The sequence below is a fragment of the Stegodyphus dumicola genome, chromosome 8 (assembly GCF_044657685.1).
Source record: "Stegodyphus dumicola isolate Sdum_Otavi_A_Nest chromosome 8, ASM4465768v1".
NCBI classification, from domain to species: domain Eukaryota; kingdom Metazoa; phylum Arthropoda; class Arachnida; order Araneae; family Eresidae; genus Stegodyphus; species Stegodyphus dumicola.
Genome location: NC_140775.1, coordinates 80516297 through 80544015, shown reverse-complemented (window position 1 = coordinate 80544015; position 27719 = coordinate 80516297). Strand labels below are relative to the sequence as shown.

The 27719-nt window shown below is 33.3% G+C and overlaps 1 protein-coding gene across 2 annotated transcripts in view; it reads right to left on the bottom strand.

Annotated features, from left to right (window-relative positions):
- Window positions 1-21669, bottom strand: part of LOC118201569 (uncharacterized) — an 87536-nt gene extending 65867 nt beyond the window's left edge. The window contains exons 1-3 of one of the 2 annotated variants that reach the window (XM_085822038.1): window positions 21453-21669; window positions 14974-15491; window positions 6125-6263 (exon numbers count right to left, since the gene is read on the bottom strand). In XM_085822038.1, the coding sequence (XP_085678164.1) occupies window positions 6125-6263; window positions 14974-15480 (646 nt within the window). In that variant the 5' untranslated portion in view covers window positions 15481-15491; window positions 21453-21669. The remainder of the gene's footprint in view (window positions 1-6124; window positions 6264-14973; window positions 15492-21452) is intronic. The other variant, XM_035373687.2, reaches the window with a different exon arrangement.
- Window positions 21670-27719: the final 6050 nt, after the last annotated feature.

Here is a 27719-nt window from a genome sequence, read left to right as displayed (position 1 = left end):
AATTACGAAGTAAATCTTAAACACTTATTTCCTCGAAAAGCATGATTTAATTGGCAATAATAAATGAAGGCGTTATCTTTGTGGTTACGAAGCTAAGTTTCTCTAGATTGGCAACAAATCCACTAGTCTGCTGTTTTAAATGTAAACAATCAATAGCCGCCATCAAAATAAAGGCTTAGTGGCACTTAAACAACTTTAAAATTGTTGATAATTCTAAAAATATTGCACACAGATTTACTAAAGGCATAAAAACCTTAACCGGAAGATAAAAACAACATAATTCAATCATTTTTAAAGCAAAAAATGTATAATTTACAAACATATAAGAGTAAAGAAACTGAGATCATTGAGCCGGGTAACAGAGTGGATATATATATATAAATATATTTATATACGTTTGGTGCGGCCGATTGCAACCAAAATACGAGATGCACATCTACATGTTATAGCAGTCCTATATACAAAATTTCAAAGTTCTGAGGCTACTCGTTTTTGAGTTATCTCGCATATACATATATCGCAATTTATGTACGTACGTACGCACGTACGTGAACGTATGTACATACGTTCGTACAGACGCCACGAAAAATTCTCTTCAGAATTAATTTTAAAGCAGTTTTATAATTTTTTTGGAGGAAACGAGTCTTTTATTCTGTCCTTAAGTACAGATATCACGCAAATACATCGTTAAATTGCATTCGATAGCGGTCAAAATGAATATTTTCCTTGAAATATGCTGCCTGAAACTTTTCGCGATTACAATACTTCCTTTTTACTTCGTAGAAGGAAGTAAAAATGGAATCGTATTGACTGTTTGATAATAACTTTAAGCATTTTAATATAAAGACAAAATCTTCTTGTACTTTTTCGTCCCGCAGCAATTATACATGCTTCAAAAGTGATTCTTCTTTTTACATTGCTAATTATTGTTTGGGCTTAATTAGAAAGCTTTTAGGTAATTAAGCACACAGGCTTAATGAAATGATTGCATAATTATCATTCATGACTTTTCTACGCATACTGTAATTTTACAGTAAATATTGTAATACTTACAGAAAATTATAAAACAGTACTTACAGAAATGCTATAATACTTACTGTAAAATACTGTCATAAAAATGCATAACATTTGGTTTGATATACAGTGGCTCCCAAAAGTGTTCGTACACTTACGAATTTCAGTGAAATATTACTTTATTCATTTAATAAAAATAAATATTTGAGAATGAGAATTCTTTACTAATATCTATAAATTTCTCTTAAAAATACATTAGATATTTTATGAACGCAGTAAAACATTTTTTTGGAAAAATCAGTAATCAAAAAGTAGCAGAAAGTTATCCCACAAAAGTATTCGTACACTTTAAAGAAATCTGCACACAATAGTAAATATTGCAGTATTTCTGTTTGTATATTGTAGTATATCATGCATCACTTATTACAGCTTTCAAACGTCTGGACATAGAGTTCACCAGTTTTTTTTAGATCAAAGCGTGTTAGCCCAGAAAGGCTATTAATTTTGTTTTGGCATTTTGCGTCGAATCACTACAAACGGCGTTTCAATTTTCAAATTGTTGCCATCAAGTATTATCACCTTGTATTATATTTAAAGAAATTAAATAATAAGGAATCTGCATAAATGTATGTATGCTTCTCTCATTTTGATAAAATACCGCTACCTGGAGCCATCAAATTTTGAATTACGTAATCTTCCACCCGAATTGGGCATCTGGAAGTTCAAATTTGGAATTTCAAATTCCCTTTATTATCTATTTCATATTTTGTAAAGTTTTAAGGAATTTTTAATTAACAAACTCAACGATTTCAAAGCGAGCAATGGCAACACTGTACCAAAAAAAAATTGTTTTTCCTCCAGCGCGCGAGACTGTGCATCGGAAATTTTAAAGATATGCTGTTTTTAAATTATTTTGTGATATTGCTGTTGAATTGAATTTTATGGTTTAAGTGCGAAGAACGTGATATTTAATAAATAAAGGTAACACACAAAACATTAAAAAGACGCCTTTTTGGGCGTAATATAAAATCTAAGAAGACTTTCAGTTTTTTTTTTTTTTTTTTTTTTTTTTTTTTTTTTTTTTTGTAAAATCTACATCAATGTCCCCCCCCCCATTCTTTCAACATTCCTGTTTTTTGCTCGGCTTGCGTTTTTATGTTGTGTCTTCGTACTCAACCTGTAATTCTCTCCAAATGCGCTCTATCGGGTTTTAACCAAGTGACTGAGGTGAAGTTTTTAAAACTTGCAGATAATTATAGACACACCAAAGACGAACGTTGAGGGCCATGTGCTTAAGTTCGCTATCCTAATATATATAAAAAAAAAAAAAAAAAAAAAAAAAAAAAAACGAATTTTGGGAGGATAATTTTAAATTATTTGTTAAAATACTTAAATAAAAACATGGTTCATTATGCCATCACTAAATACTAAATTACCTAATCCTGATGCTGACATGCACCCCCGCACAAGGACACCTCCACCGCCATTCTTTACTGTACCAATTTCGGTCTATTTAAAATTTTGCGAAGAAAGGAATAAGCTCTCTATTTTTTTGCACTTATAAAAGGTTTGCTTCGAGCAGAGTGCCCATTAATCCAGCTGATCTGAGTACTCGTCGAACAGTTTCAGGTGAAATTAAAGTAGACTCCTTTTCAGTAAAATACGTAGAAATCTTTACAACACTCAAACGTGGATTTTTCACAAATTTTCTAACTATAAATCTCTGATCACGTTGAATTAACTTCTTCTTACTTGATTTTCGATTCAATTTTCTTTTTTAAAGAGTTTTATCATATACTGTTCTATAGAACGAGATAACTTACTAATTTAGCGATATCCCGGATTTATTTTCCACCTTTCTGATGCAAAATGATTAATGTTGGAGTGATGTTTGTTTTTTCCTTATGACTGCGAGAAATTTTGAAGTATTAATTAAATTATAACTAAGTAAGCAAGCAAAGAATAAAGCCAAAAAAGTCATCAAAATGAAAAAAAAAAAAAAAAAGTGTCAGACTACAATTTTATTTATGAAATTTTACGAAAATGTTTCCATGTACAATCACTTTTTTGGCTTGTTTTATAACTCCTTACATTTTCAATTTTAGAAAAAGAAAATAGGTCCGTATTAAAAAAAGAAAAGTTTGGTTTCATTCAAAATCGCATGGAGATGATATGAAAAAATATTGGACTTTATCTTCGAATTCGATTCTGTGTTACAGCGCTTACAGCTCTTTTTCTGCAAATTCTGAAAGTGTCCGAAAACTTTTGGGAGCCACTGTGCATAGAGCACACTACTATTATGAAATTGCATACCACGGATTATTCATCTCTAGATAAATTATAAATAGTCCAGTGATTTTCAAAATGTGGCTGCTATCAATGGGTCAAAAACTTGTTTTCGATTTAATTCACTGTTTCGATATTTAATTTTTTCTTCAAATCGCGAGAAACACTAAACGTTTCCTGTATCTTCTTTCCCCTGTTTACTGCATATCATGGTTTTATTCTTCAGTAATATTGAATAACATATAAAGTGGATTATGAAATAGCCCGCTTTAGGCGATAATATGACAAAGTAGACTGGAGGTTCCCAGCGGGTTCAGTATAGACCACTAGGGAGTCGAAGAAATTATAAAGGGGGGCAGTAATTAAAGGGGTCAACAGCCGAATTTGCTCGCGCAATTGATCAGTATACTGATGATCATTGATTACAAAAAAATATATTATAAAACTGATAATTAATTGTTTACTTATATAAAACTATACCATGTAGAAAGAAAGGAATCATGTAAAAAAAATAGAAGGGGAAATGCACAGTTATTTAATATACTCTTTAAATCTGTAATACTTAAAATATTCGAATATGTTATGCAAATAAAAAGTTTAACTTAGCCAAAAAATGCAAAACTTTCTCAGAAAATATTTGTACATACAATGCAATTTCGAAATTAGATTTTAATTTTTGCTTCCAAGACACTGAAAATTTGAATGTACCAACAGGGCCCCTAGAACTACTGAATTACGATATATTTGATATTGATATTATGATGCAAGAATAATTGGAAGAAAATCTTAAAGCACAAGTCTTATTCAAAACATTCGTGTAGGTTAAATTATGGAATTTAAAAGTCATACGAAAGAAATATCCCATCAAAAGAAAAATTATTACCGAACAACATAATCCCTCTTCTTACCTAGTAGGAGCAGGCTTCAGTCAAGTCAGTCATTTTCAAAGGAAAACAGGAAACGCGTGAAATATTTTTGAACGAAGCCATTTAAGGATTAAGTTAAGCAATTTCATGCCAAATATTTGAAAAATTGGTTACAGGCGAAAATATTGTGGCAAAGTTCTCGCGGACGAACACATTACGGAGAAAACATCGCCTCGAAAATAAAGCATTTCCAAAACATCGTTGTAAAAAATATCGTGGTAAAATATAAAGCACCTTCAAATCACTGCATGACGATAACATTACAGACATATTTTGTTCAGGCTTTAAAAACTGTAAATATATACTCGCATAAAGATTTGGGAGCGCAAGAAGGAATGAGGAATTATAATTGATATTTTTAATTAACTAATAAATTTTTGCTGGAAACGTAAGAAGGAAATTTAAGATTTCAAGAACAAAAAATGAGTAGAAAATCAATGCTACTTATAGCAGTTATCAAAATGTTAAACTTAAATAGTTAATTAATAAAAGTCATTAATTAATTAATCTCTTTTGTAAAATGTTATTGTTAATTTTTCATGTTTAATTAATTTCATGTTTCATTAATTTTTATAACATAATAAAGCTTAGAAAAAGGAAGATAAGCAACTGTAGGAGGTTACCTCTATTAAATCTGTTTAATTAGTTATCAAATTTCAAAATTATTTTCTCTCATCTTTGTTAACGTGATATTTTTCTAGTGAAAATTAAGCCATGTTTTGTTACATTAACTTTTGTATAGCGAACAGTTAAATTTATTATTTAATTCAAAATACGAATTATAAAGTAAAAATATTCTTCATTCCTTCTTGCTCTTCCAAATCGGTATATGAATACACATTTACAAGTTGAAAAACACATGTCTACGATGTTATCGTCATGCCATGGTTTATAGATGCTTTTACTTTTTCCCATGATATTTTCACTGACGGTGTTTTACAACTTCCAGAGTTTTGAACGGTTTTATTTCGTTCGACGATGTTTAGAACTGCTATGCTTCTCCTTGCTTACTTTTCTCCCCCGACATTTTATAAGTTGTTTTCTTGGCAACATTTTCATCCGCATTGTTTTGGTCTATAGCCATAACCGTATTTACAAAATTTCTAATATATATTTACATCGTTTTTATTATTCCCTAACCATAATGAAATTTAGATTTCTGAATAATGCAGCCTAATTCCATATTTAGGAAAAATATTATTTTTATGAATAAGTCGCTTTAAATCGCCTTGTCTTCAACGATGGTATTTTGTACCACGCTGCTTTCAACTTGCATTGTTTTCTCCGCAATGTTTTCGGCGGGTACCAAAAATTTGCATCAAGCACCAAGCTCAACCATTACATTGATTAAAAATCGAACTTGTAAGCAATTAGAATTTGGGATTTTGTTTCTGAAAATATGTTTGCATTTGTCAAATTAATAATGATGATAAGAATATAAAAACCTAAATCTAATAAACATTTTTAAAACTCTTTTTCTTATTCTTATTCTAATTAATATCGACGTTAATCGTTAATTACGTTAATCGTAATATAACTAATTGCACATATATTACGATTATATTACATCGGCAATTTCCTAATCTTTTTCATCAAAGTTGCAAATTCGAAAACAAGATTTGTAAGAGCAACATTTAACTAATTTCTCTTGAGTTATTAAATTGATTTGTTTTCCAATCTCTGACAATTTTATGATGGGCGAACAGAAATATCTCTGTAACAAGATATGATTCGCAAACCGCTTGTTGTGAAGACCTGCTCCGATATAGATACCATAGGTTACCTCTGAAATATGAAGAACAACTGAAATACGATTTTTCCCAAAAAAAATTTTATGAAGTATATTTTTACAAATAAATATATAAGTTTCTTTTTAAAGTACATTTCTAACGAAATACCTGGAATTCCGAATCTTAAAACATAAGGATTCAAAACTTCTGGCAAAATATTAATCTTCATTTTGCCTTCCAGACAAACGGATATGTCCTCCAACTTCTTCACCATGGGTTGAAATATGATGTAAACAACATCATTATCCTGAAATATCAAAATTATTTTCAATCTGAAGTTTAAAAGATATACACGAATAACAATTTTATCTATTTATATTCGCTATTGCATTAGAAAAGGCCCAAAAAGTAGCATTTAATACAGAAGCAATGTTATTAGCTGGAAATTAAATTTTTGGAGGTGTTCTTACATCTTTCTTAAGCTTACAAATAATTTAGAACAGAAGACGCTTACTTTCAAAAAAATGATATAATCATTTTATGCAGCATTTTGATTACTTTTTATTCACATTCAAGTGATTAATTTAATGCGAAAAATGTGACTTTTTCACATGTTATATCTTTCAGAAACATATATTACATGTAATCCTATTTAAAAATTAACAGCATTATAAAACGAATTGATTAATAAAAAAATAAACAAATAATACTTTTTAATTAGATTTTCCGCTTAATATCATATTAGCACAAATTCGAAACGAAAACTTCTAAAATTCAATTTTACTGTATTATTTCTCCATAACAATAATACACTTGATGTCGTTTTCACCTGATATCGTTCTAGAAAACTCTCACCTCATTTCTTTGCAGATCATAAACATTCCTGACTAAACTAATAGGAGCAATTTGAATCCCTGAATTTTGAGCTACTCGGTGATGAATTAGACTGGAGTTTCATGATAATATTAAACAAAGCACAAGCAAAGGATATCCCTTAAACAGAGATGTATTATCTCAGTTTCCTTAGAAATTCCTTTTAAACTTTAAAAAGATGTGCACAGTCTAAACTTAGAAACAGTTTTTAGTAAACATACAGAAACTTGTAAATTTTTTACAAGACAGTCTACGTACAATAGGGTGTTTTACTTACTGAGATATAGTAGATTACCCAAAAGAATGACAACATTTTGCGAAAGAAACGATACTTAATACACCCTATAACAAAATAATCGACGCGCCAAGAAGGAATTATCCAATTGCTTTGAAATTTCGTTTGCATAAATGTTTTGACCAAATATACAAACGATTAAAATTTTCTTTTCAATGAATGAATAGTGAGATCCCCAGCGCATCCAGCAAATGTATATAAGAAACTATTCTTGAACTATTGTTAAAAATTTATGTTGCATTGCGATTTAGGATACCTTTCAACGACTGAAAAAATGCTTTGCCGCAGGATTCAAGCTCATTACGAGCAACTATCAGAAGTTTGAAAAAGATCGTATCATTTTATTGAAAGAGGCAAGTTGGGCAAGTCGGAGAATCGCTCGTCATATGAGTCGAAGCGATGCGGTGGTTAGAAGATGCTGGCAAGAATGGGTGGAGAATGGCAGATTTCAGCGTCATGATGGTAGCGGTCGACCTAGAGCCACAACAGATCGGGAGGACAGAGGGATTGTCAGATCAACTGTCACAGTGCCTGATTCATCGCTATCAATCATCAGACGTTCGACACACACACGAGTGTCCACCATGGCCATTCACAGACGGCTGATAGGGTGAAATCTACGCTTACGACCGTTACGTCACCTGCCACTCACGCCTGCACACTGTTGAGCCAGATTACAGTGGTGCTTGGCTCGATCAGGTTGGAATGATGCTGATTTCGGACGTATAGTCTTCAGCGACGAATCCGGCTTCCAAATGTGTCGCGACGATTATCGAAGACGTGTCTGGAGACGCCCAGAGCAGCGTGCCGATCCTGCTTTCACTAGTGCACGCCACACAGGCTCTCAAGCAAAATTTATGGTCTGGGGTGCCATTTCCCTTCATAGCCGGACCCCTTTGGTCGTCATTAGAGGCACCTTACAGCACAGTGGTACGTCGACGACATTTTGAAACCTGTTTTGCTATTGTTCCTTTTGCAGTACCCTGGCCTTATTTTTCATCAAGATAATGCCAGACCACATTTGGCACGTATTGCTATGAGCTGTCTTACAGCTTGTCAAACACTTCTTTGGCCAGCCAGATCTCTCTCCCATAGAGCATGCCTGGGATATGATGGGAAGGCGACTGCATCTACCAGGAAATGTTGATGACCTAGCCCAGGGATGGGCAAACGTTTTCAATCGCGGGCCCAAAATCGAAAGAAAAACGTTTGGCGGGCCAAGATAAATTTTTCTAAAATTTTAAAAACAATATACAAGTATTACAATTTAAATATCTTAATAAGATGACTGAAATTGCGATTTCATTTTTAAAAGTTCCTTATATTGAGGTTCGAAGTGAGATGAACTGATTCTAAGGAACAAGGCTAAATGCTCATCTGTCAGCCTATTTCTGAAGTAATTCTTTCTAAGGTTCATAGTTGAAAACACTTGTTCACATGTATAAGATGAAGAAAACATAGCACTGATTATTCTGGGAGGATAATAATTTGGGAAAGTTACTTTCGATAATGATTTGTAAAACTCTAACTTTGGCATATTTAGATACAACTGCTTGAGATGATAGTTAGATTGCAACTCAATTAATTCACGCTGCAAACTTGACCTCACTGTTTCACAATTTAAGTTGAAAGGCGTGGTAAAAATATACGATTCTGTTTGAATGGTACTGAAATCTTGAAATCTGTGTTCGAATTCAAAATGCAGTTTCTTCAAGCCATCTTCATAATTCTTAAGCTTCTCTTAAGCTTCATGAGGGTATTGAATTTAACCTCGGGAAATAAGACAAGTCGTTCTTAGCTAGCTGCCCAGCAAACAGATTCAGTTTTAGTTTGTAAAAGCTTTGAGATGAGCCCAGATATCGCCTATAAATTGATTTTTCCCTTGCATCTTGATAGTCAAGTTGCTCATATGACAAGAATATCTGTGAAAAATGAAAGTCCAAAAGCCATTCTGCATCTTTTAACATTTCACACTCCGCAGAACACTGTTTATTATGGAAGAACGACACAGTGTCGTCTTTCAGCTGCCAAACTCGCTCAAAAACACATCCTGCACTAAGCCACCTTACTTTCGTGTAATACAGTACATCAAAGTATTCAGATAGCATGGACTGATGAAAATCTCGAAAGTGCCTGTGAGTAAGCCCACGAGATCGAATTGTATGTATAAGCTTCACGACTGCATCAGGCAAGGGTTTCATATTCAATGCAGATTTACACAGAGCATCTTTATGTATAACACAATGTAGAAAACCAACATTGTTCCCAGGACAGTTTTGATTAAAGAATCCAAGAAATCCAGACTTTTTTCCTGTCATATTTGGTGCTCCATCGGTATTAATATTACATATATTTGTTATAAGCACTTTCAAAGTTAAAATCCTTCCTGAAATTCACGAAAAACATCACATCCCGTTGTAGTTCCCTTTAAAGAACGCATGCACGTCAGTTCCTCGGTAGTGTCAAAATTCTCATCAACACCTCTTATAAATAATACTAGAGCAATATGATATATATTAGTGCTTTCATCCATGGCTATGGAGAAAAAATTAAACTGGCCAATCTTTAACTCTAATTTTGATGTCAAATTTATACACATAAAACATCATAAATTTGGGGCACGTATTGTTCAACGAACTCCCCATTACTGACAGCTTTGTTATTTTTAGCAATATTGTATGTTACAATGTAACTTGCAAGTGTAGCTGCTTCTTGGATTACGTTTACCTTCTTGAAAAAATTTTTGTCGGCACGATAAGTTTTTACAAAGACTTTCTGCATTTAATTTTCTTTCATATTCAGACATTGCTTCGTAATTGGAATTCTCCTGCTTAGATGTGAAATGACGGGAAATGTTATATTCTTTGAAGACTGCTACAGGTACATTGCAGATGAGACACACAGATTTAGCATTACAACTGTAAAAAATATTTCCAGGTCCATTCATCATTAAAAGCACGGCACTCTGAATCAACTTTACGTATTTTAGTAGCCATTTTGGGTTGAAATATTTTACGAATTATCCAAATAAGCCCTATCTAAGCTAAACTTTTAATAATATTCACTTTTAATAATATTATTGCTTGCGTATAGAAAGATTGCGGGCATATAGAATCATTATATTATTTACAATGATTCTATATGCCCGCAATATTTCTATACGCAAGCAATAATATTAGAACTCGCGCCAAAAGCAAAAACCGCTGGCTTGAGCTTAAAAAAATGCGCAGTCTGCCACATGTGAGGTCTAATTCACTTATATCGGATTACCATATGTCTGCTCCCCGAGAAAGAGATAACGCTTGTTGGCACCAATCTACAGCTATAACTAGCAAAGAACTTCCTCTTTTAACACTTTACCGATTGAAAGCTGTTTGTGCTTGCTTGCTTGCTATTTCCGTCGATTTATGTTGTGTAGAACAAAAATAGAGAAAGTAAAAAGATCATCAGTTCTTTGAAGAAAAGGGGAAAAAATAATATTTAAACAAAGCAGAAAGGAGATGGATATATAATATATCTATATATATATTTCTTTGAATTTGCCTTAGACCGGCAAATTATAATTCTATCCGCAAGTCAGATAGATCCTTCCGGTGGGCCGTAGTTTGCCCATCCCTGACCTAGCCCGACAATTGGAGCAAATTTGTCAAGAAATATCGCAGGAGACCATCCGGCAGCTTTGTCAGACTACACTGGTGTGCAAAAACTAAGGACGATGTCGAAAAATTAGCATATCAGCTAAACGAAGAGGCAGAGCGGACAGAAAGACCAATCAGGAGATTAAGTAAGGTGATGTACGGTAGCACATGCGCAAATATGCAGGTTGACGTAATGGGGGAGTGTCTGAGTAGTATAAAGCATGTTGTCGGTGTAAGATCAGTATTTCTGGCAAAGAGATTGCACGCCGTATAGCAGTTAAAATCACACCGAGTTGCTGCCTCAGCGAGAAATGGCGAATAATCAATCTGTTAGACGACATCTGGATGCTTTTTCCCGAGGTCGAATCATTGGGAAGTTGGAAGAAGGCCGCAGTGTGACAAGTGTGGCTGCAGAGTTCGGAATTGCTGACAGCATCGTTTCACGACTTTGGAGACAATTTCAAACTACAGGAACAGCTATCCGGGGGTTTAGTAGTGGTCGTCCACGAGGAACCACACCCGCAGATGACCGGTATATTGCCTTACAGGCCAGAAGAAACAGGCAGCAGACAGCGGGAGAAATCGCTAGACACACGACACAGGCGACTGGACGACCGATATCGCGTTTTACCGTGGCCAGAAGACTGCACGGTGGTGGTCTGTTTGCATGACGCCCTGTATGGTGTGTACCTCTAACGCCTGCCCATCGGAGAAGGCGTTCTCTGTGGTGCCGGGAACACCGGAATTGGAGAGACAATGAATGGGGACGAGTACTCTTTACAGATGAGAGCAGATTCAGTCTGAGTAGCGATTCTCATCGCATACTCATTTGGAGAGAGCGGGGAAGCCGCAATCATCCCTCGAATATCATTGAAAGGGACAGGTATGGAGGTGGCGGTGTTCTCGTTTGGGGAGGCATCATGCTTGGTAGTCGTACAGACCTTCACATCTTCGACGCAGGTTCAGTCAACGGGACCCGTTATTGTAACGAGATTCTTCTTCCATATGTGTGTTTTTTTAGAGGCGCTATGGGTCCGCAGTTCCTTTTCATAGACGACAATGCACCATGTCATCGCACAGTAGCTGCCGAACAGCTCTTAGAGAGTGAGGATATTGAATGTATGGATTGGCCGGCACGATCTCCGGATCTCAATCCCATCGAGTATGTATGGCATTTTCTAGGTAGACGCTTAGCAGCTCGTACCTTATTCCGGAGCTTCGATTGGCGCTGCAAGACGAATGGGCAGCAATGCCTCAACAATTCATTGACACCCTCATTCTCAGCATGGGCAGACGCTGTGAAACCTGCCTAGCAGTCAGGGAAGATCATATCCCCTATTAAAGACCGGATGTTTCTTGCTGGACATCCATCACAGGGATGTTTCGGCCTTCAGTCGCATTGCGCTCCATGCTACGTTTTCAATAAAGCTTCTTTTTATCCCTCTGATTTCTCTTTTAGTAAGTGTTGCTTACATTACTCATGTCCTTACGTATTGGGGATCTTATGGTATTAAATGTGTTGATTTGGAAAGCTTTTGTACAAAGTTATATTGAAAAAACCGTCTCGTCCTTAATTTTTGCACACCAGTGTATGCCACGCCGTGTGGCAACTTGCATCCAGGCTAGAGGTGGGTCAACAACTTAATGAGCTCGTTACTTTGTAACTATATAACTCTGAAATAAATCAGTCAATTATTCTGAAATTTTAATCATTTTCTATTCTGTACATTCCTATCTACCAAGCTTTGTCTCCTTCGGACGGATCCTTCTTGGTGCGCCGATTTTTTTGTTATAGAGTGTACTTCTGATAAAGATCCGTGTCTCTTTTGTTCAATCTCGTTTTAAAATTTATGCAAAATCAATGCTTGTTAAAGCATTCTCCTTTACTGAAACAAACATTAAACACACGCGGATTTTGTTTGGAAGTGTGGCACATCTAAATATGCATCTACTAAATCTGTCTAAAATTACACTATGATAACAAGCAGTGTTGATAAATTTCTTTTGTGGTTTATTTAACAAAAATTATACACGATTTTTAGTTTTATTTGTCAGATATTTAGTTTTAAGAATGCAAGAGATATTTGCTTTTTACATTTGTTTTACAAGTATAAAAAGCAAATATACTTTGCATGCTTAAAACTACACTCATGTCCATAAATTAAGGATAATTCGGAGTCACGCGGAAATCGAACTCTAAAATAAGTATATCACCTGTAAAATCACTACACACATCTTCAAGAATCATATGCAAATTTCAGGAAGTAACCAGATGACACCGATGGTACGTCACAATGACGAGAGTGTAAGAGAGTGATATATAAGGAATACAGGCAAAGAAGTAAAATTGTTCGCAGGCGCTATTTAAGCATTTCAGTGCAATAACCGAATAGTTATGACACAAAGGACGCATTTGGATGATTTTTACGAGGTAGAATTATCGGCCGTCTGGAATGTGGGCGTACCGAACTGGAAGTATCAGACGAACTTGGAATTGCCCAGAGTGTCATCTCCAGGCTTTGGCAACGAGTTCAAGATGTTGGTAATGTGGGTAGACGTTACAGCACAGGTCGCCCCAGAGTTACAACGCCGAATGAGAACTGGTATTTGGCAGTTACTGCCAAAAGAAACAGGCGGAGCAAAGCCTCAGACTTGTCTCGTCAGCTCTCTTCAGCCACTGGTATGACAATATCAAGGCAGACCGTGTACAGACTCTTAGGGCGGATTGGTCTATATGCTCGTAGGCCTGTCAGATGCGTTCCACTTACTGCAACTCACTGTCGGCTGCGGTTAGCCTGGAGTAGAGAACATGCATTGTGGACACCGCAACAGTGGGCTTGTGTGATGTTTTCCGACGAGTCCAGGTTTAGCTTGCAGTCTGATTCTCGCCGGACTTTCATATGGAGAGCTCCAGGTACCCGTTACCACCAAGAAAACATCACTGAACGACACCGTTACGGTGGTGCAGGAGTGCTCGTTTGGGGTGGAATTATTCTGGGTTCCAGAACTGACCTGCATGTTCAAATTGGAACCATGACAAGCCAAATCTATCGGGACGTCATTCTGTAACAACATGTACGTTTGTTTCGGGGCGCCATGGGCGCACAATTTGTGTTTATGGATGACAACGCGCGTCCTCACCGTGCAAACATCGTAAGCAAATGCCTTCAGTCGGAGGATATCACCCGTATGGACTGGCCAGCATTCTCACCGGACTTGAATCCAGTAGATCACGTGTGGGACATGCTTGGCCGACGAGTTGCAGCCCGTCAACCTCCTCCTACATGTCTACCGGAACTTCGGAGAGCATTGCTTTTTGAGTGGTGTAATATCCCCCAAGATAAGATCGATAATTTGATACTCAGCATGCCTAGGCGTTGTACGGTCTGTATTGCATCGTCTGGGAGACATACAATGTATTAACAATCATACCAACCATGTAATATTTGTTTTTTGTAAATAGTTTTTTTTGTAATTTGCTCCAGGGAGAAGAATCGCCAATTTTTTTAATAATATCAAACATATAGCATCTTTTTTTTTGTTCTTTACCTTTTGTTTAATAAATAAGCTTTACAAATAAGTCAAATTTGTTTTGCTTCTAACTCTTCCTTTGCCTGATTTTGCATTATCCTTAATTTATGGACATGAGTGTAAATCCTTAACTACTTTAAGAAAAAAAATTTAAAAAAAAATATTTCACACGTTTTTGTAAATGATTTATTCACAGTACATTAGCAAAATTACTGAATGGTCCTATAGATCTTACTGCAGTTTCTTCTTCATTTAAACACTGTTACTGTAATTGATAACTTTTTTAACAGATATAAAGGATATATTAAATAATAATTTTGAAGAGTTATGAATTATAAGATTATTCAAAAGACTGAAATAAAAGTATTTTCAGTAACTCCTTCCTTGAAACAGACCGAAAGAACACTTGTAATTAATTTATGAGGGAAACCGATTAGAAATATTTAAGAATATGAAACAGAACATACTACGTTTTTATAAATCTGTTGTTACCATCAATTGATATTTTTAGTTAACAAATTTTACTTCTGTCCCAGATTAAAATATTTTTTCAAAGGCTTTATAATTTACAAACTCTTCATGCAAAATAAAAGAACTTAAAGAATTAATAATTAATTTGTATGCATAAATTCAAGCATCAGTAAAGAAAAAAAAGAAAAGAAAAATGCCTATTTATTTACCTTATTCAAAATTCGAGGCACGGTTATTATATCGAAAAGTTCACTGGAATAAATTTTTGGTACTGTTTCTTGTATCCGGTTAATTAATGCTTTGGGGAAGACAACTTTTCCAGCATCATCAGAACTTTCTTTATTAAGCTGGTATTTTCGCCAACTGTAATAAGAATTTAGAGGTGCTATATGATGACAGCGAACACTTTCCTCTGATAGGCCACAACAAAAAATGGCCAAAGTCTTTTCCGGCTCGGTCCATCCACAAATATTAAAAGCGTCCAGTGCTTTGCACTCCAAAAACTGTAAGAAATCAGGCGAGAAAAAGAGAATGTGAAGTCTAGATTTTGAATTAGTTTGCTGATGGAGAGGAGAAACATGCCACACAGCTAGTTCGTTCACACAAATAGCGTTAGCGGTAATATTCTTCAAACTGCGTATCAGTTCTTTGACTAGCCTTTCCGAATCCTTGGCAAAGAGAATTACTAAGTTGCAAGCCATGCTTGTTGAAATCATTTGCGTAGAATCTGGAAGGCAGAAAATATTTATTTATTTATATTGTTTACGTACGCACATAATGTGATTTAATCAATTGGATGAAGAAACAGTTTTGTATTTTTCTGTAAGATAAGTAAATATCTTTCTTGTTATATTTTGGAAAAAAATTTAGTATATCGTTTTTTTTCGATGTTTTGCCCTAAAATTAGAAATTTTAATTACGTAAGTTCTACTATTCAATATTATTGATCAAAGATAAATAACTAATTTCAAATTTTATAGCTCTAAATGTCCGGATACTACATGCCCAGAACTTTAGTTATCCGTATCAATTGTACTAGTTTTTTCTTCGAGCATAGCAAAAATAAAAACAAAATCATGTGTTAAATTTCAAGATCTGCATGAATAAGAATTAAATACGTTATTTATTTTAGATGGAACGGTAAGGACTTCTGTGTTTAAGCAAATAAAATATAATTTCATCATTTAATTTTTCCGCAATCTTAAAAACATCTAGGAAAATTTCTTCGGTGTGTTTTTGTTGCCAGTTCTTGGACTTACATTTCGGTAAAATAGCAAATACTGGCATCTCTCTCAGAAAAAGTATTTGTTAGAATCTTCATAAATAAACTATCTAGTGGAAAAAAATATACAACTACGTCTTGAAGTATTAAGCCTTTCCTTTATTAAATTAAAACATAAAACCGTATGTGGTGTTAATTCATGATGAAATAGTAGCATTGCAAAAATCTTTTCTGCTATTCAGTTTCTCCATTTTTAATAGCTCATTTTAAATATATTTTTTTTATTTTAAATATAATTTTTATATGCTATAGGTTTATTTTTTTGGGAGGGGGGACTAAATCTTAACCGAGTAGTCCGATCAATTCAGGTATTGAACTGAAATCTGCATACCAAGATTAGAGTGTAATGTCGTTTTAACTTTACGCTTCTTATGTTTGAAAATTTTTCTTAATATTTTTTTTTTTTTTTTTTAATTTTTCGAAACTTTAATGTTAAACTCCTGAAATTGTTATACTATAATCTAAAAACTTCAGATTATGTTATGAAGTTTCACTTATGTTTCGCTATTTAAGTAATTTGTCTATAGGGGGAAACCCATTTACCATTAATTTTTTCTTAATATTAAAAAATCTGGATACGCTGCACTTCTCGTTAGTCTTTATACAAGGTATCACAAAAGGTTATGTCCAAACGGCACATATAGCTGTGTCAGATCATGAGGAATCAGAATTACATAGGAACGGGGGCTCGAAAACGCGACTGCAATCCGACAGACGGCGATAAACGCTAGCAAAGGCCAGCAAAGTAGCTATAGGGAGAAGAAGTCAAGCTTCGACTGCACAGCAACGTCACGGAGAAAAACTGAGTCTAAAATGTGTCTTTTTTGACATCTTTACAGGCGTAAATTCAGGTTCCTTGAAATTCATGCACAGAGGTTCATGCTAGAGCCACAGAGGTTGTCAACAACATCGTAGAAGTCGTCAAGGCAAGCGCGGCCAGTCGGATCAATGGAAGCGCAAACGAACCAGCGTCGTGGAACGCGACCTAGGTGTTGATCGCTTCTCCATTATGCGATTATTGGGAAAGATCACTAACATACGTACCACAAACAACGGGTGCAGGGGCTAAGCGATACGGATTATCCCCAACGTGTGGCATGTTGGTATTTATAGGCAAGGATAGCAGACCCACAATTTCCATCACCGATATTGTTCACCGAAACTACCTTTCCCTGGAATGGTGTCCTCAACTGGCATAATATGCGTGTGTGGTCAGCTGTACATCCGCAAGTCGCATGGTCGCACAACCACCAACAACCTTTCAGTGTTAACATCTGGGCTCGAATTATTGGTGACATGTTGATCGTTCCATATGTAATGCCTCAGAGCCTCGACGGAGTTCGTAAGCTATTTTCTTGGAAGAAGTATTGCCCACGTTGTTAGTGGATGTTCCCGCAACGGCACGCCTCAACATGTGGCAACAAATTCTCCATTTGTTTACTGTATAATATGTAACTGATGTCTAATCAGACACTAAATAATACCTCCCAGATATATTCGCAAATGAAACTATTCTTTCCTTTTATCCTACTAATCATAATACACCTGGTAGAGAAACTTACTACAAATTATTTTTAAAATATTATGATAACAATAATAAAATTTACCAGGTAAATGATATTTGAATTAATTCTTTTTTAATCAGTCCTCATCAGAAGTGACTCAGAAGTACATTCATTTAGTCATTTTCACTTCTGATAAGATTAAGTTATTTTTAAAAATAAATATTTATTTCCCAGTCAACAATTAATTTATAACCCAGATACTTTTATAATTTGATAGCAGTCTTAAGTGATTTTTTGTTTTCTTGAATCATTTCTTTAGCATACCATTTCTACTTTTTCTCTTTTAGACGATAATAAGACAAATCTTGATTATTTCTGTTTGATGGGCTACAAATAGATATATTCTTGGTGAGATCCTATTATTTCAAAATTCTTTCCGTTAGACTAATACTATCACCAGTAGTAACATCTAGGCCCCAAAAAAATTTTCAAGGAAAAAAGAAAATCGTTGAATTTTTTTCAAAACGGGGGCTGAAACTTCTTTGCATATTTAAAGTGAAAAGTTAGATTTAGGGTTTATTCTTAGTTTATGAGTATCTAAAGCTCATGACAAATTTTTGGCTTAATATATTAATAATTATTTGGTACTTACTTATTATCCCATTACTTTTGATCCCATTTCCCATTTGGCGGAAATTTCGGGAAAGGTCGCCAATCGTTGCAGCGGAATTCTAAAGGAAGTGGTCATCTAAAGGAAGTGGAATTCTAAAGGAAGTGGAATTCTAAAGGAAGTCGCTAAATCGAATTAATGGCCAGTCGCAGGGATAATACATAAGTTCCAATTATTTTTACTTCCAGAAAAAATCTTTGTGCTAGTCCTACTTTTCGTGCAGTTAGTTTTGTCTGATAGTTGATGTCACAGTTATATAATCTATAAAAGTAAAAATTAATGAGTCTAAAAACATTCTCTTCCCACATAACTTTAATAAAGGACATAGAGTAAAAATCAGCTTGTTCTTGAATACAGTTTGCCACATATAATTCTTTCAAATCAGAAAATCGTATAGGAAACCATTTCTCAATTTATTTTGTATTTACAGCTTCTTGAATGATTATTATTATACTGCTTAGTGATAATTAAACGGAAAAGTTTCGCTTTTATGGAATATAGCAAATTATGAGAAAAATTTATGTTTTTTATTCTGACTCAATCATATTAACTTTTACACTCCCTTTTTTTCCCTTTTGAATTACTTATAAAATTCTGTTTATCAAAACCTCTAGCATTTTATGAAGAGAGATAAAAGGCATTTATGCATAAATACGCCTTATTAAAAGTAGTATTAATTGGCTTCTGAGTACTATTTCTATGAAAATTTTGTATACGTCTAAAATCGAAACTGTCGTTCATACCCGAATCACAGCTTGTAGGCAGATATTTAATAAAATATCACTGATTAAGAATTTCTAATTACTTTAACAAAGCTTTCTTCATTCTTACAAAAATTAGAAAAATTCATAACAGAAGTCTTTCTTTTCGTTTTCCTATAGTTTTTCCATCAAGCTAACTTATGCTTACTTTAATTTGGAACTTTGCTTCGGCTTCATTATATTATCTTTCGTTTTATGCTGTTTGTTCTCTTTACTGGAATAAATTTATATCGTTTTTGAAATGAAAATTGATTTTTAATCACTTAGAACACCACAGTTCTAAAGTCTTAAAACATTAAGACATTTTGCAATAACATTAACAAGCTGCTCAGCCACCCTTAGTTTGCTATATTTTTAAATTTTTATTGATTTAGAAATCTTTCCCTGTTATGCAAACTTTACTTCTGTTACTGTAAACTATCATCGAATGTAATTTTACTAAAAGAAGCAAATGAAAACAATTTCACCTTTTTTTTTTTTTTTTTTTTTTACTATGTAGTAAACGTTTTTAGCCCATCGCAGTACTCATTTCACAAAATACGTGACCGTCTTATATTTATTTGTTCTGGCATATATGATAAAGCACTAATTGAATTAATTTAGTAATACTCTGGATCCCATTTCAGATCATTCTCTGTTGATATTATTATATTACATTAAAATGGTACTAAACAGTAAAAAAAAAAAATTACCTAAAATCATACATAATTAGAATTGTCCTTTTTATTTCTGGATTATTTAATAAATTCTAATTCCAGGATGCAATTGGTGAATATATCGTCTTTGTATTCATGTTTAATGTATATTAAGAATATTAAATCTCTGGAATATTAAAGGCAATGTCAAATGCGTTCTCAGGTGTTTATGTCTCATAATTTTCTAGTACCTGATAAACGGCGATAAATTTCCTTCTCCAGAATCATGAATTTTTTAACTGTTTTCCGTATCTGCGTATTATCATATACATTTCGGTATCTCGTGATCATTTTCAGAGAAAATATTGAACGTAATTCATCTTAAAATAAAATAATTAATCATTTGTATGATTAATTGATTATGTATTTAATAAGCTTTCTCAATTTTGAAGTAGCATTTTAATTTTAATAATTTTAATACTGATACGATGTTACAGAGGTATTTTTCTCTGTACCAATTAAAACTTTTGAAGAGCTTTTTGATACTGGAGACGTGAAAAATAAGCATTGCACTCGCTGGCATTCAAACTCCGGACTTCTCGAATTATTTGCTTCCAATTACGTCACGAATGTATGCAGAAAGAAGGGAGAAAATGCCTTATATACTCCCCCTTTTAAAGAGTGACTGAGGATGAAAGAACCCTGTCGCTAAATCCTGGTGGTTAAGAATTATCGTCCACCACCTTTTAGCTCGGGCCCCACTGCAGAGATTTTCAGAATTTTTTCGATGTTAAGAAACTGAAGAAATCCGGATTCGAACTCCGGACCAATCAAATACGCGTCAGCATACTTCCAGTTATACCAAGAAGGCATGCCGAAAGGAGGAAGAAAATACCTTATAATACAATCGACAAAAAAAAATCGGAAAACTTATATGCAGCCACTTAACCAATCAGCCTAATGTAACACTTTCTACAATTACCTGATGCGGTAGTGTACATATTCCGATAAGTCAAATTATATTTCATTCATCATGAGAAAAATCTTTGAATCTTTAGCTTTCTAACAGTGAAGTTCTGAAAGAAAACCTCAAGCACTTAGGATTATCTTAAGACTGGTTTGCTGCAGTAAAGCATGCAAAAGTTATCTGCCTCTTCTTATCTCCGGTGATTTTGAGTAATTTTAGGGGTCATTAAGCCCACCAGCAGCCGATAGGTAAAATTGCTAAACTAGCTGCATGAAAATTCTTGTGATTTTTACGATATGTAACATTAATACGAGCCAATTTCCTTTAAATTATTCTCCACAAATGCATTACACCTCTTCGTATGCTCTGCCATAATCGAAACAATCCCAGTTCTTACAGTTATTTTCGAAAATCCAATTAAATAAAGGCTGAAGTTTACTTAGAGCTTTTATCATCAATCTACATTTATAAAGGTATACAAGTAAAAGCTATAAAATAAAATTAAATTTGAAATTTCGAATGAATTTTCAATTGTAATTTTTTGTACATAATTTAAAATGCAAATTATTTCTCTCTAAAAAAAGTGGTAAAGAAATAATTTCTCGTCAACTCATTAGTTTAAAACTTCCATTTATTTCCTGAATTTTAAAACATTCCAATGTCTTAAACGTAGCTACACAAACATAAACTTTTTGATAATGAGTCTTAGAACTTATGATTCATACATTAATTGTCAAAAAAAAAAAAAAAAAAAAAAAAAAAAAGCTTTCATAGGCTTAGGGGAAAAAAATGTGCTTAGGGGAAAAAGTTAAATTTCTAAATATTAAATCAGAAATATTATTTCGCCATATAAAAAATGAAAACTCACCTTAAATAACAATGAAAGCGAGTTATTTCACCAATATGTGCTTATAGTTCTTTGCAAAACAGATATTAATGAAGCAAGATGCAAGAAAAACCAAATAAAACGTTCTAGAATAAATCATTTTCCATCTTCGTTGTTTCGATCACATATTCAGAGTGGGCGATACGATCGGCCAATGAAGATCCGGAAAACATTACTTCCGTATGATATTTCCACATTACGCAGAACGGAAGTTTCAGTTGCTTCATTCTGCTGGGCTAAACTGCAGAATCCCCATCACACACAGACAGAAACAAACTCACACACTTTCATATTTTATCAAGGAAATTCACTTTAAGTTTTTCAAGGTTTAATACTAACAACGTCACATCAAATACTAAACGGATGTTGAATGAAAATGTCAACAAGGTAAGACATTTAAAGCACAATGTTATGACCTTGAATGCAACACTTTGCGGTTCACATTTAATTAAATGCAATCAACTCTCACTACCTGAATTCCGCGGGTAGGGGAAAAAAATCATGATGATAAAGTTCTAATTGCTAATCAAATTTTAGAATGACAATACTACATATAAATTTAATAATACGGAACGCGCATTAATGAAAATATAAAATGTTACGGATGTTTAAGCATTTGACCTAAAAATGCAGATTTTATCAAGGTTTAAATTAAGTTATTTGTTGAAAATCTTATTAGAAACGTAAGTTACTAGAATATGTCTCAGCAAAAGTAATCCATTAAGAGAACCTCTTAGCTATAGCCTTTGCGAAACTGAATAATTTTCTATAAAACAGTAAACGAAGCAAATAATTCAGAAAAAAAAATTCAGAGCACTGTAAAAAATATACAGTGTCTTAAAAGCTTCTTCTGTTTTTTTTTTTTTTTGTTTTTTTTTTCCCTCCCCCTCCAACTGCTTTGTCATTGTCGTCAAATGGAGAACTTCGTCGCTAGGGGACTAAATCTTCGTCACGGAAACTAGTATAAGGATTTTATCTAAGTTTTCTAACGTTTTTAACTTTACGCCAAGATGGCTTACGAACATACCAGTCATAGTGAACTGAAGTAAGCAAATTGAAGACCTGTAAACACATTCACGGATGCGTAAATTTACTTTCCAGAATTGGCTACGTCTTAGACCTTGTCCGACAGGCTTGAATGAAGCTAATGGATTTTAAGTCTTACGATTATGACAGTTGTAATGTACGATGTTTAATCCTTTGTGGGAACGCTTTCTACAGACTTTGGATTAGTCACTTTATTTTCGAATAGACTCTGAATGTTTTATGCCTTAAAACACACAAAAATTGAACAAAGTAACTATCCCACCTGACGTAAAACGACAAAGCCTTTAAGCCACACGGAGTGGTTCTTACTGTTTCTTATAAAAAGGGGTAGAGATTCAGTTGGTTGTACATTAGTCTGACATAGGAATAGGAAATTTGAGAAAACAAGATTTCAAAAAAAAAAAATGCTTCGAAAATGCTATGGCAAAGAACATTTAAGGAGTACCTTCTCCTTAGTTCTTTGGTTATGAGGAAGTACATCGATTTAATACTGAAATGCAGAAAATTATTGTTTTCGACATACCGAAGATTTCGAAATATCGAGGTTCGATTGTATTTTAATTTAGCGGAGACACATAAAGAAGCTAATTATTACAAAAAAAAAAAAAAATAAATAAATCACAGAGCTTAAAACTGCGCCAGAGCCCACTGGAGTCTGCCTCCGGTACTTCTCAGTTCTTGATAAATCGTGTTTCTAGCTAGAGTGCACCGAAAACCTAAACAGAAGGTAGCCATCGCTTCTATGAAACTGAACTACAGTTTCAAGAGAAAATTCTCTTGATCTCAAAGAATTTTATTTTGGTTAACAAGTAAATTTTAAAAATCGATTCTAACTTCCGAATGCATATCAGTCTTTCCTTGTGAAACAAATGTTTTGAAGGAAGTTGAGATTCTAAAGAAAGAAAAACCTCCACCCACACGTCAAAATCTTAATAAATTTACGAAAGCCTGTTTGGAAACGAGTAAATTTTTTGGTCCGGAAGCTATTAGAAGTGATTACCATGGTCTTGTCGCCGTATCCGCTGTTTTCGTATCAGCGGTTTTTATTCAGGATCGGAATCAGAAAGTTAAGACTCTTCTCCTTTTTGTGCCTGCACTTCTCCGTTAAAATGTTTCTGCTACACTCTTATGCTTTCCCCAGTATTCTTTCTAATTCTCATTCGTTTTCTTTTTCTATTTATTTGTTTTGGTTTTGTTGGTGTGCTAAAAAAAATGATTTTTCTTTCTATTATATCTTGAAATTGTACATTATATCGTTTACTCAGGGCCTACATGAAGCCAGAGCCCAGCTCAGCTATTTCTTAATTTTGGAATGAAACAGCTATTTCTGCTGGAGCCTCATATAAAATTCCGGGACTTTATTATTTGACCATTTATCATTCACTTATCACTTTACATTTCGTTGAATTTTCTTTAATAATTAATTTATTATTTCAAAATAAAATAACTAATATTTTATTAGTACTTTTATTTATTATTTTGTTCAGCTTTCCTGATGGCCTTCCATAGGGCTCTGGCATTTCTAATTTCAAATATTAAGTCCTGATAAATAATGAACAAGCAGACTTCATAACCCAAACATTTCTGTGCACAGTCCAATAAAGTTAAGAATTGCTTCAACCTCGTAAACTTCTTCTATTGTACCATTACCTTTACCTGTATAGGTTATTTCGAAATGCTTCAGTGACTGAATATCTTTCAAGTAAATGACAGTTTTATAATTGTCAACTTTGAAAAATGAATCAAATTATATCACAACAATTTGGTTACTTGACAGTTTTAGTAAAAACGTATGCAACTTGAATTTTTCCATCCATCCTCTATGGAGAACGTTTCAATCAGCAAGTTGTTCTTTACCCATTTAAAGACATTTTATTATATAAAATGTCAGTCTTTAATATGTAAAATGCTCCTGGAAAAAATATTGTAAGAAACTGTTTAACTTTAACCTGTTTACTCGTAGCGAAATCATGGATTTTGAAGATCATAAAAATATTTAATTGCATTGCGTAACTAATTAGGTTATTTCATTGACCCAAATTTTGTCATTTTTAAGACAATGTTAATTAAGTGCATACTTTTAAGAAAAATAAAGAAAATTAAAATTTTTCTGCAGGCCATTAGCTTAAAGAATTATATATCAACGGGAAAAATGTTTTCCAGAATTAAATCAAATAAAGAAAAAGAGATTTTTGCATATGATTAAAATTAACTGGAGTATCCTTGATTAAAATTTGTCGGTAACTGTGCACAAATGGAGAAAAATGATTAGATGAATATAATATATATAAACATAAATTTCTAATTCCTATTAGTAGAAATCTTAAAATCATTGATATTTTATGATGTGCTATATTTTTTAAATAATTCTATTTTCTCGAGGAAAGGAAAATAACACATATATATAAATTCAAAAGAAAGAATAGGATATCATATTGTAAGCTGAAAGTTAATTGTACCTATTATAAAACTAATCCCTGCTTAACCTTTCTGTGCTAACATTTGAACTGGAAACCAGAAATCTAAGAACTTAGAAAAAAGTTAAAAACTTGACTAAAGGCTTATTAATACTGCCTTGTAAATACAACTAAAAGTTCACAAAACTTATCCACCATTTCTTACGAGTCTTGGAAATACAAATGCTTAAATTTATGCAACAGAAAGAATAAATTTAATGTCTACATAACTTGGCTGCAACCGTCGACGACCTTTACGAATTAGCACTAGCAGCTTCAAATAAACACTCACGAATACCAGCTCAGCTGACAGTGAGAAGTTTACAACATAAATTGAATTCCTGGTCGAAATTCTCTCTCTAAATTATATGTTCGCTTGCTATCCAGATTCCATATGATTTGGATTCTGGTCAGGCTGATGGAAGAAATAAAAATTACAGGAAAGAATTAGGATAAAAATAACATGATAACTAAAATCTTATAGTAGCGACTATAAGCACAAATTATCAGTCTTGAGTAAAAGTTCTTCAATGATTATGCAAGTCAAAGAGAAAGACAATTGTGTTGTCCATTACTAATCTTTTCGCAAAAAATGCCTGCATTAACAATAACAATTGTTTAAGAAGTTCTAACTAATAAGCTGTCAACTTTCTTCAAAAATTTAACAACTTTTTTTAACAGTAGCTAATGCAGAGGTCCTTAGCTTAGCGCCTGCAGTCGCAATGATGCCATCAAATCCTGTGCGTGTGCTCATTGTTACATATAATTTTACTAATAATAATTGTAATAAAGTATCGAAAACAAGAAATTTCATCGAAAAAATGTTGAAATTAGGTACAAAATTTATAACTAAAAATTTTGTATTCTGTGAATGATATTGTTTCAAAATCATATATAGCAGATCAGAATTTTCAGACAACAATTCCTTCTCAAAAAAAGATAGGAAGTAAAAAACATTGTTCCTCTATTTTTTATGCGGATAATTATTTTCTAAACAACCATTTCAGAATCAATGTACGGATCTCGAATTCCCGATGAAGCTATCAGCCTACATCCAAACATAACAACAATCTCATGATGGAATGCTGTGTCAAAAATCAACTGAAAAAAAAATATTTATCAGTTAAATTCTGTTACTAGACATATTAAGTTTTACATGTTCTTGAATATTATACACACTGTGTTCAACTGTTTTAACTGCAAATTTGTGTCAAGAAAGATTTCTTGCTCTATTGCCAGTACATCTTTGATATGATACAGGATTTTACTTTACCAAAAACTTATCTAATAACACTTGTTTCTGTCTCCTTTTTAAGATGCCTCTAAAATGTGACACTGCATTGTAATTACATAAGTTCATGGTGTGCCCACACACTGCTTTATTAAGATGATTATCTTCAAAAAAAGTTCTCACTTCTTTTCCCTTTGCCAATGTATCTTTAATCTTACTGGAAAAAGAGAGCCTCATCTCCTGTTCCCTCCTTCCTTAATGAAAGTTCTTCTACCACCTCTTGCTGCTGCTCCTTGTGAATTTCTTTTAAGTTCATCAGTTGTAAGTTACTCCACTAAGTCATCCAAACCCATACTTTTCCCCAGAGATACCTTTTTGCACAACCAATTTGTGTGAATAAAGATTTTCTTCCATGGTACATTTGAAAAATAGATACAGAACAAAATTACAGGTGGATCCTAATTTAAGGTTTAAACTAAGTGAAATAAGACAGAAATAAAGATATTAATCTCTCTTAAACAGGCTCAAATTTCGCACTAAATTTTAGAATTAACGTATTATAACTTAAATTTTGATAATTAAAATTGCAACCAATTTTTAATCTAATATTTTATGCATGCATGTTCGATACAAATAGCCAATAGGTTATGCAAGTAGCAAAATATATATATCTGTGTTTTAATATTTCTATTGAGAAATTGAAAAATAATTATTGTAAAATGTAGTGGTGGTATTAAAATTTATCAATTTTTGTTTAGATGATATGCATTAGTCAAAAGGTTGAGAACTGCTGCATTATAGGATTATCTAAATGACTTGTAATTCTCATGCTGTAGTACAAATATTAGTCAAAGAGGTGATTTGGAAGTACTCAGAAGATGATATGGTCATGGGCAAAACTTTATTGTTTATGCTGTTGCAGAAATAACAGAATTTATGAGACAAATTGTCACGGCTCTTGAAACAGGTTACAGGTGAAATATGAATTTGCCAACATACACCCTAGGATGAAAAAACAAAAAGATTTGACCACCAAAATTTTGATTTAATCACCTTATTATTTTATACAGAGAGAGAGAGAGAAAAAGTAAAAAATTCAGAACCATTCTACACAAGGACTCCAAAAGAGAGAAATTCAATACTAATAAATTTTAAAAAATCCAATAAATACAAAATGATAATTAAAGAAATATAAAATTAAAACCTAAGAATAATAAATACATAAAAAAATAAACCAATACCAGAAAAAATAAATAAAGAAGAAGACTTCAGTTAGATCTGATGTAATATTATCAAGAAGAGAATACCATCAGACCCAATTACAATCGCCTTATATATATGTGTGTGTGTGTGAGTGTGTGCTTATATAAAGTGGCACCTGACAGTGCAGCAAAGTAGTTCAAGCAAGTAATCAGAATATCATATATACATGATCTTCCCAACTGTAATATATCTGATAGGTAAAATTATCAAGAGGCAAATTTTAGGAAAGAAAAGAAATTCTGAAGCACAGAA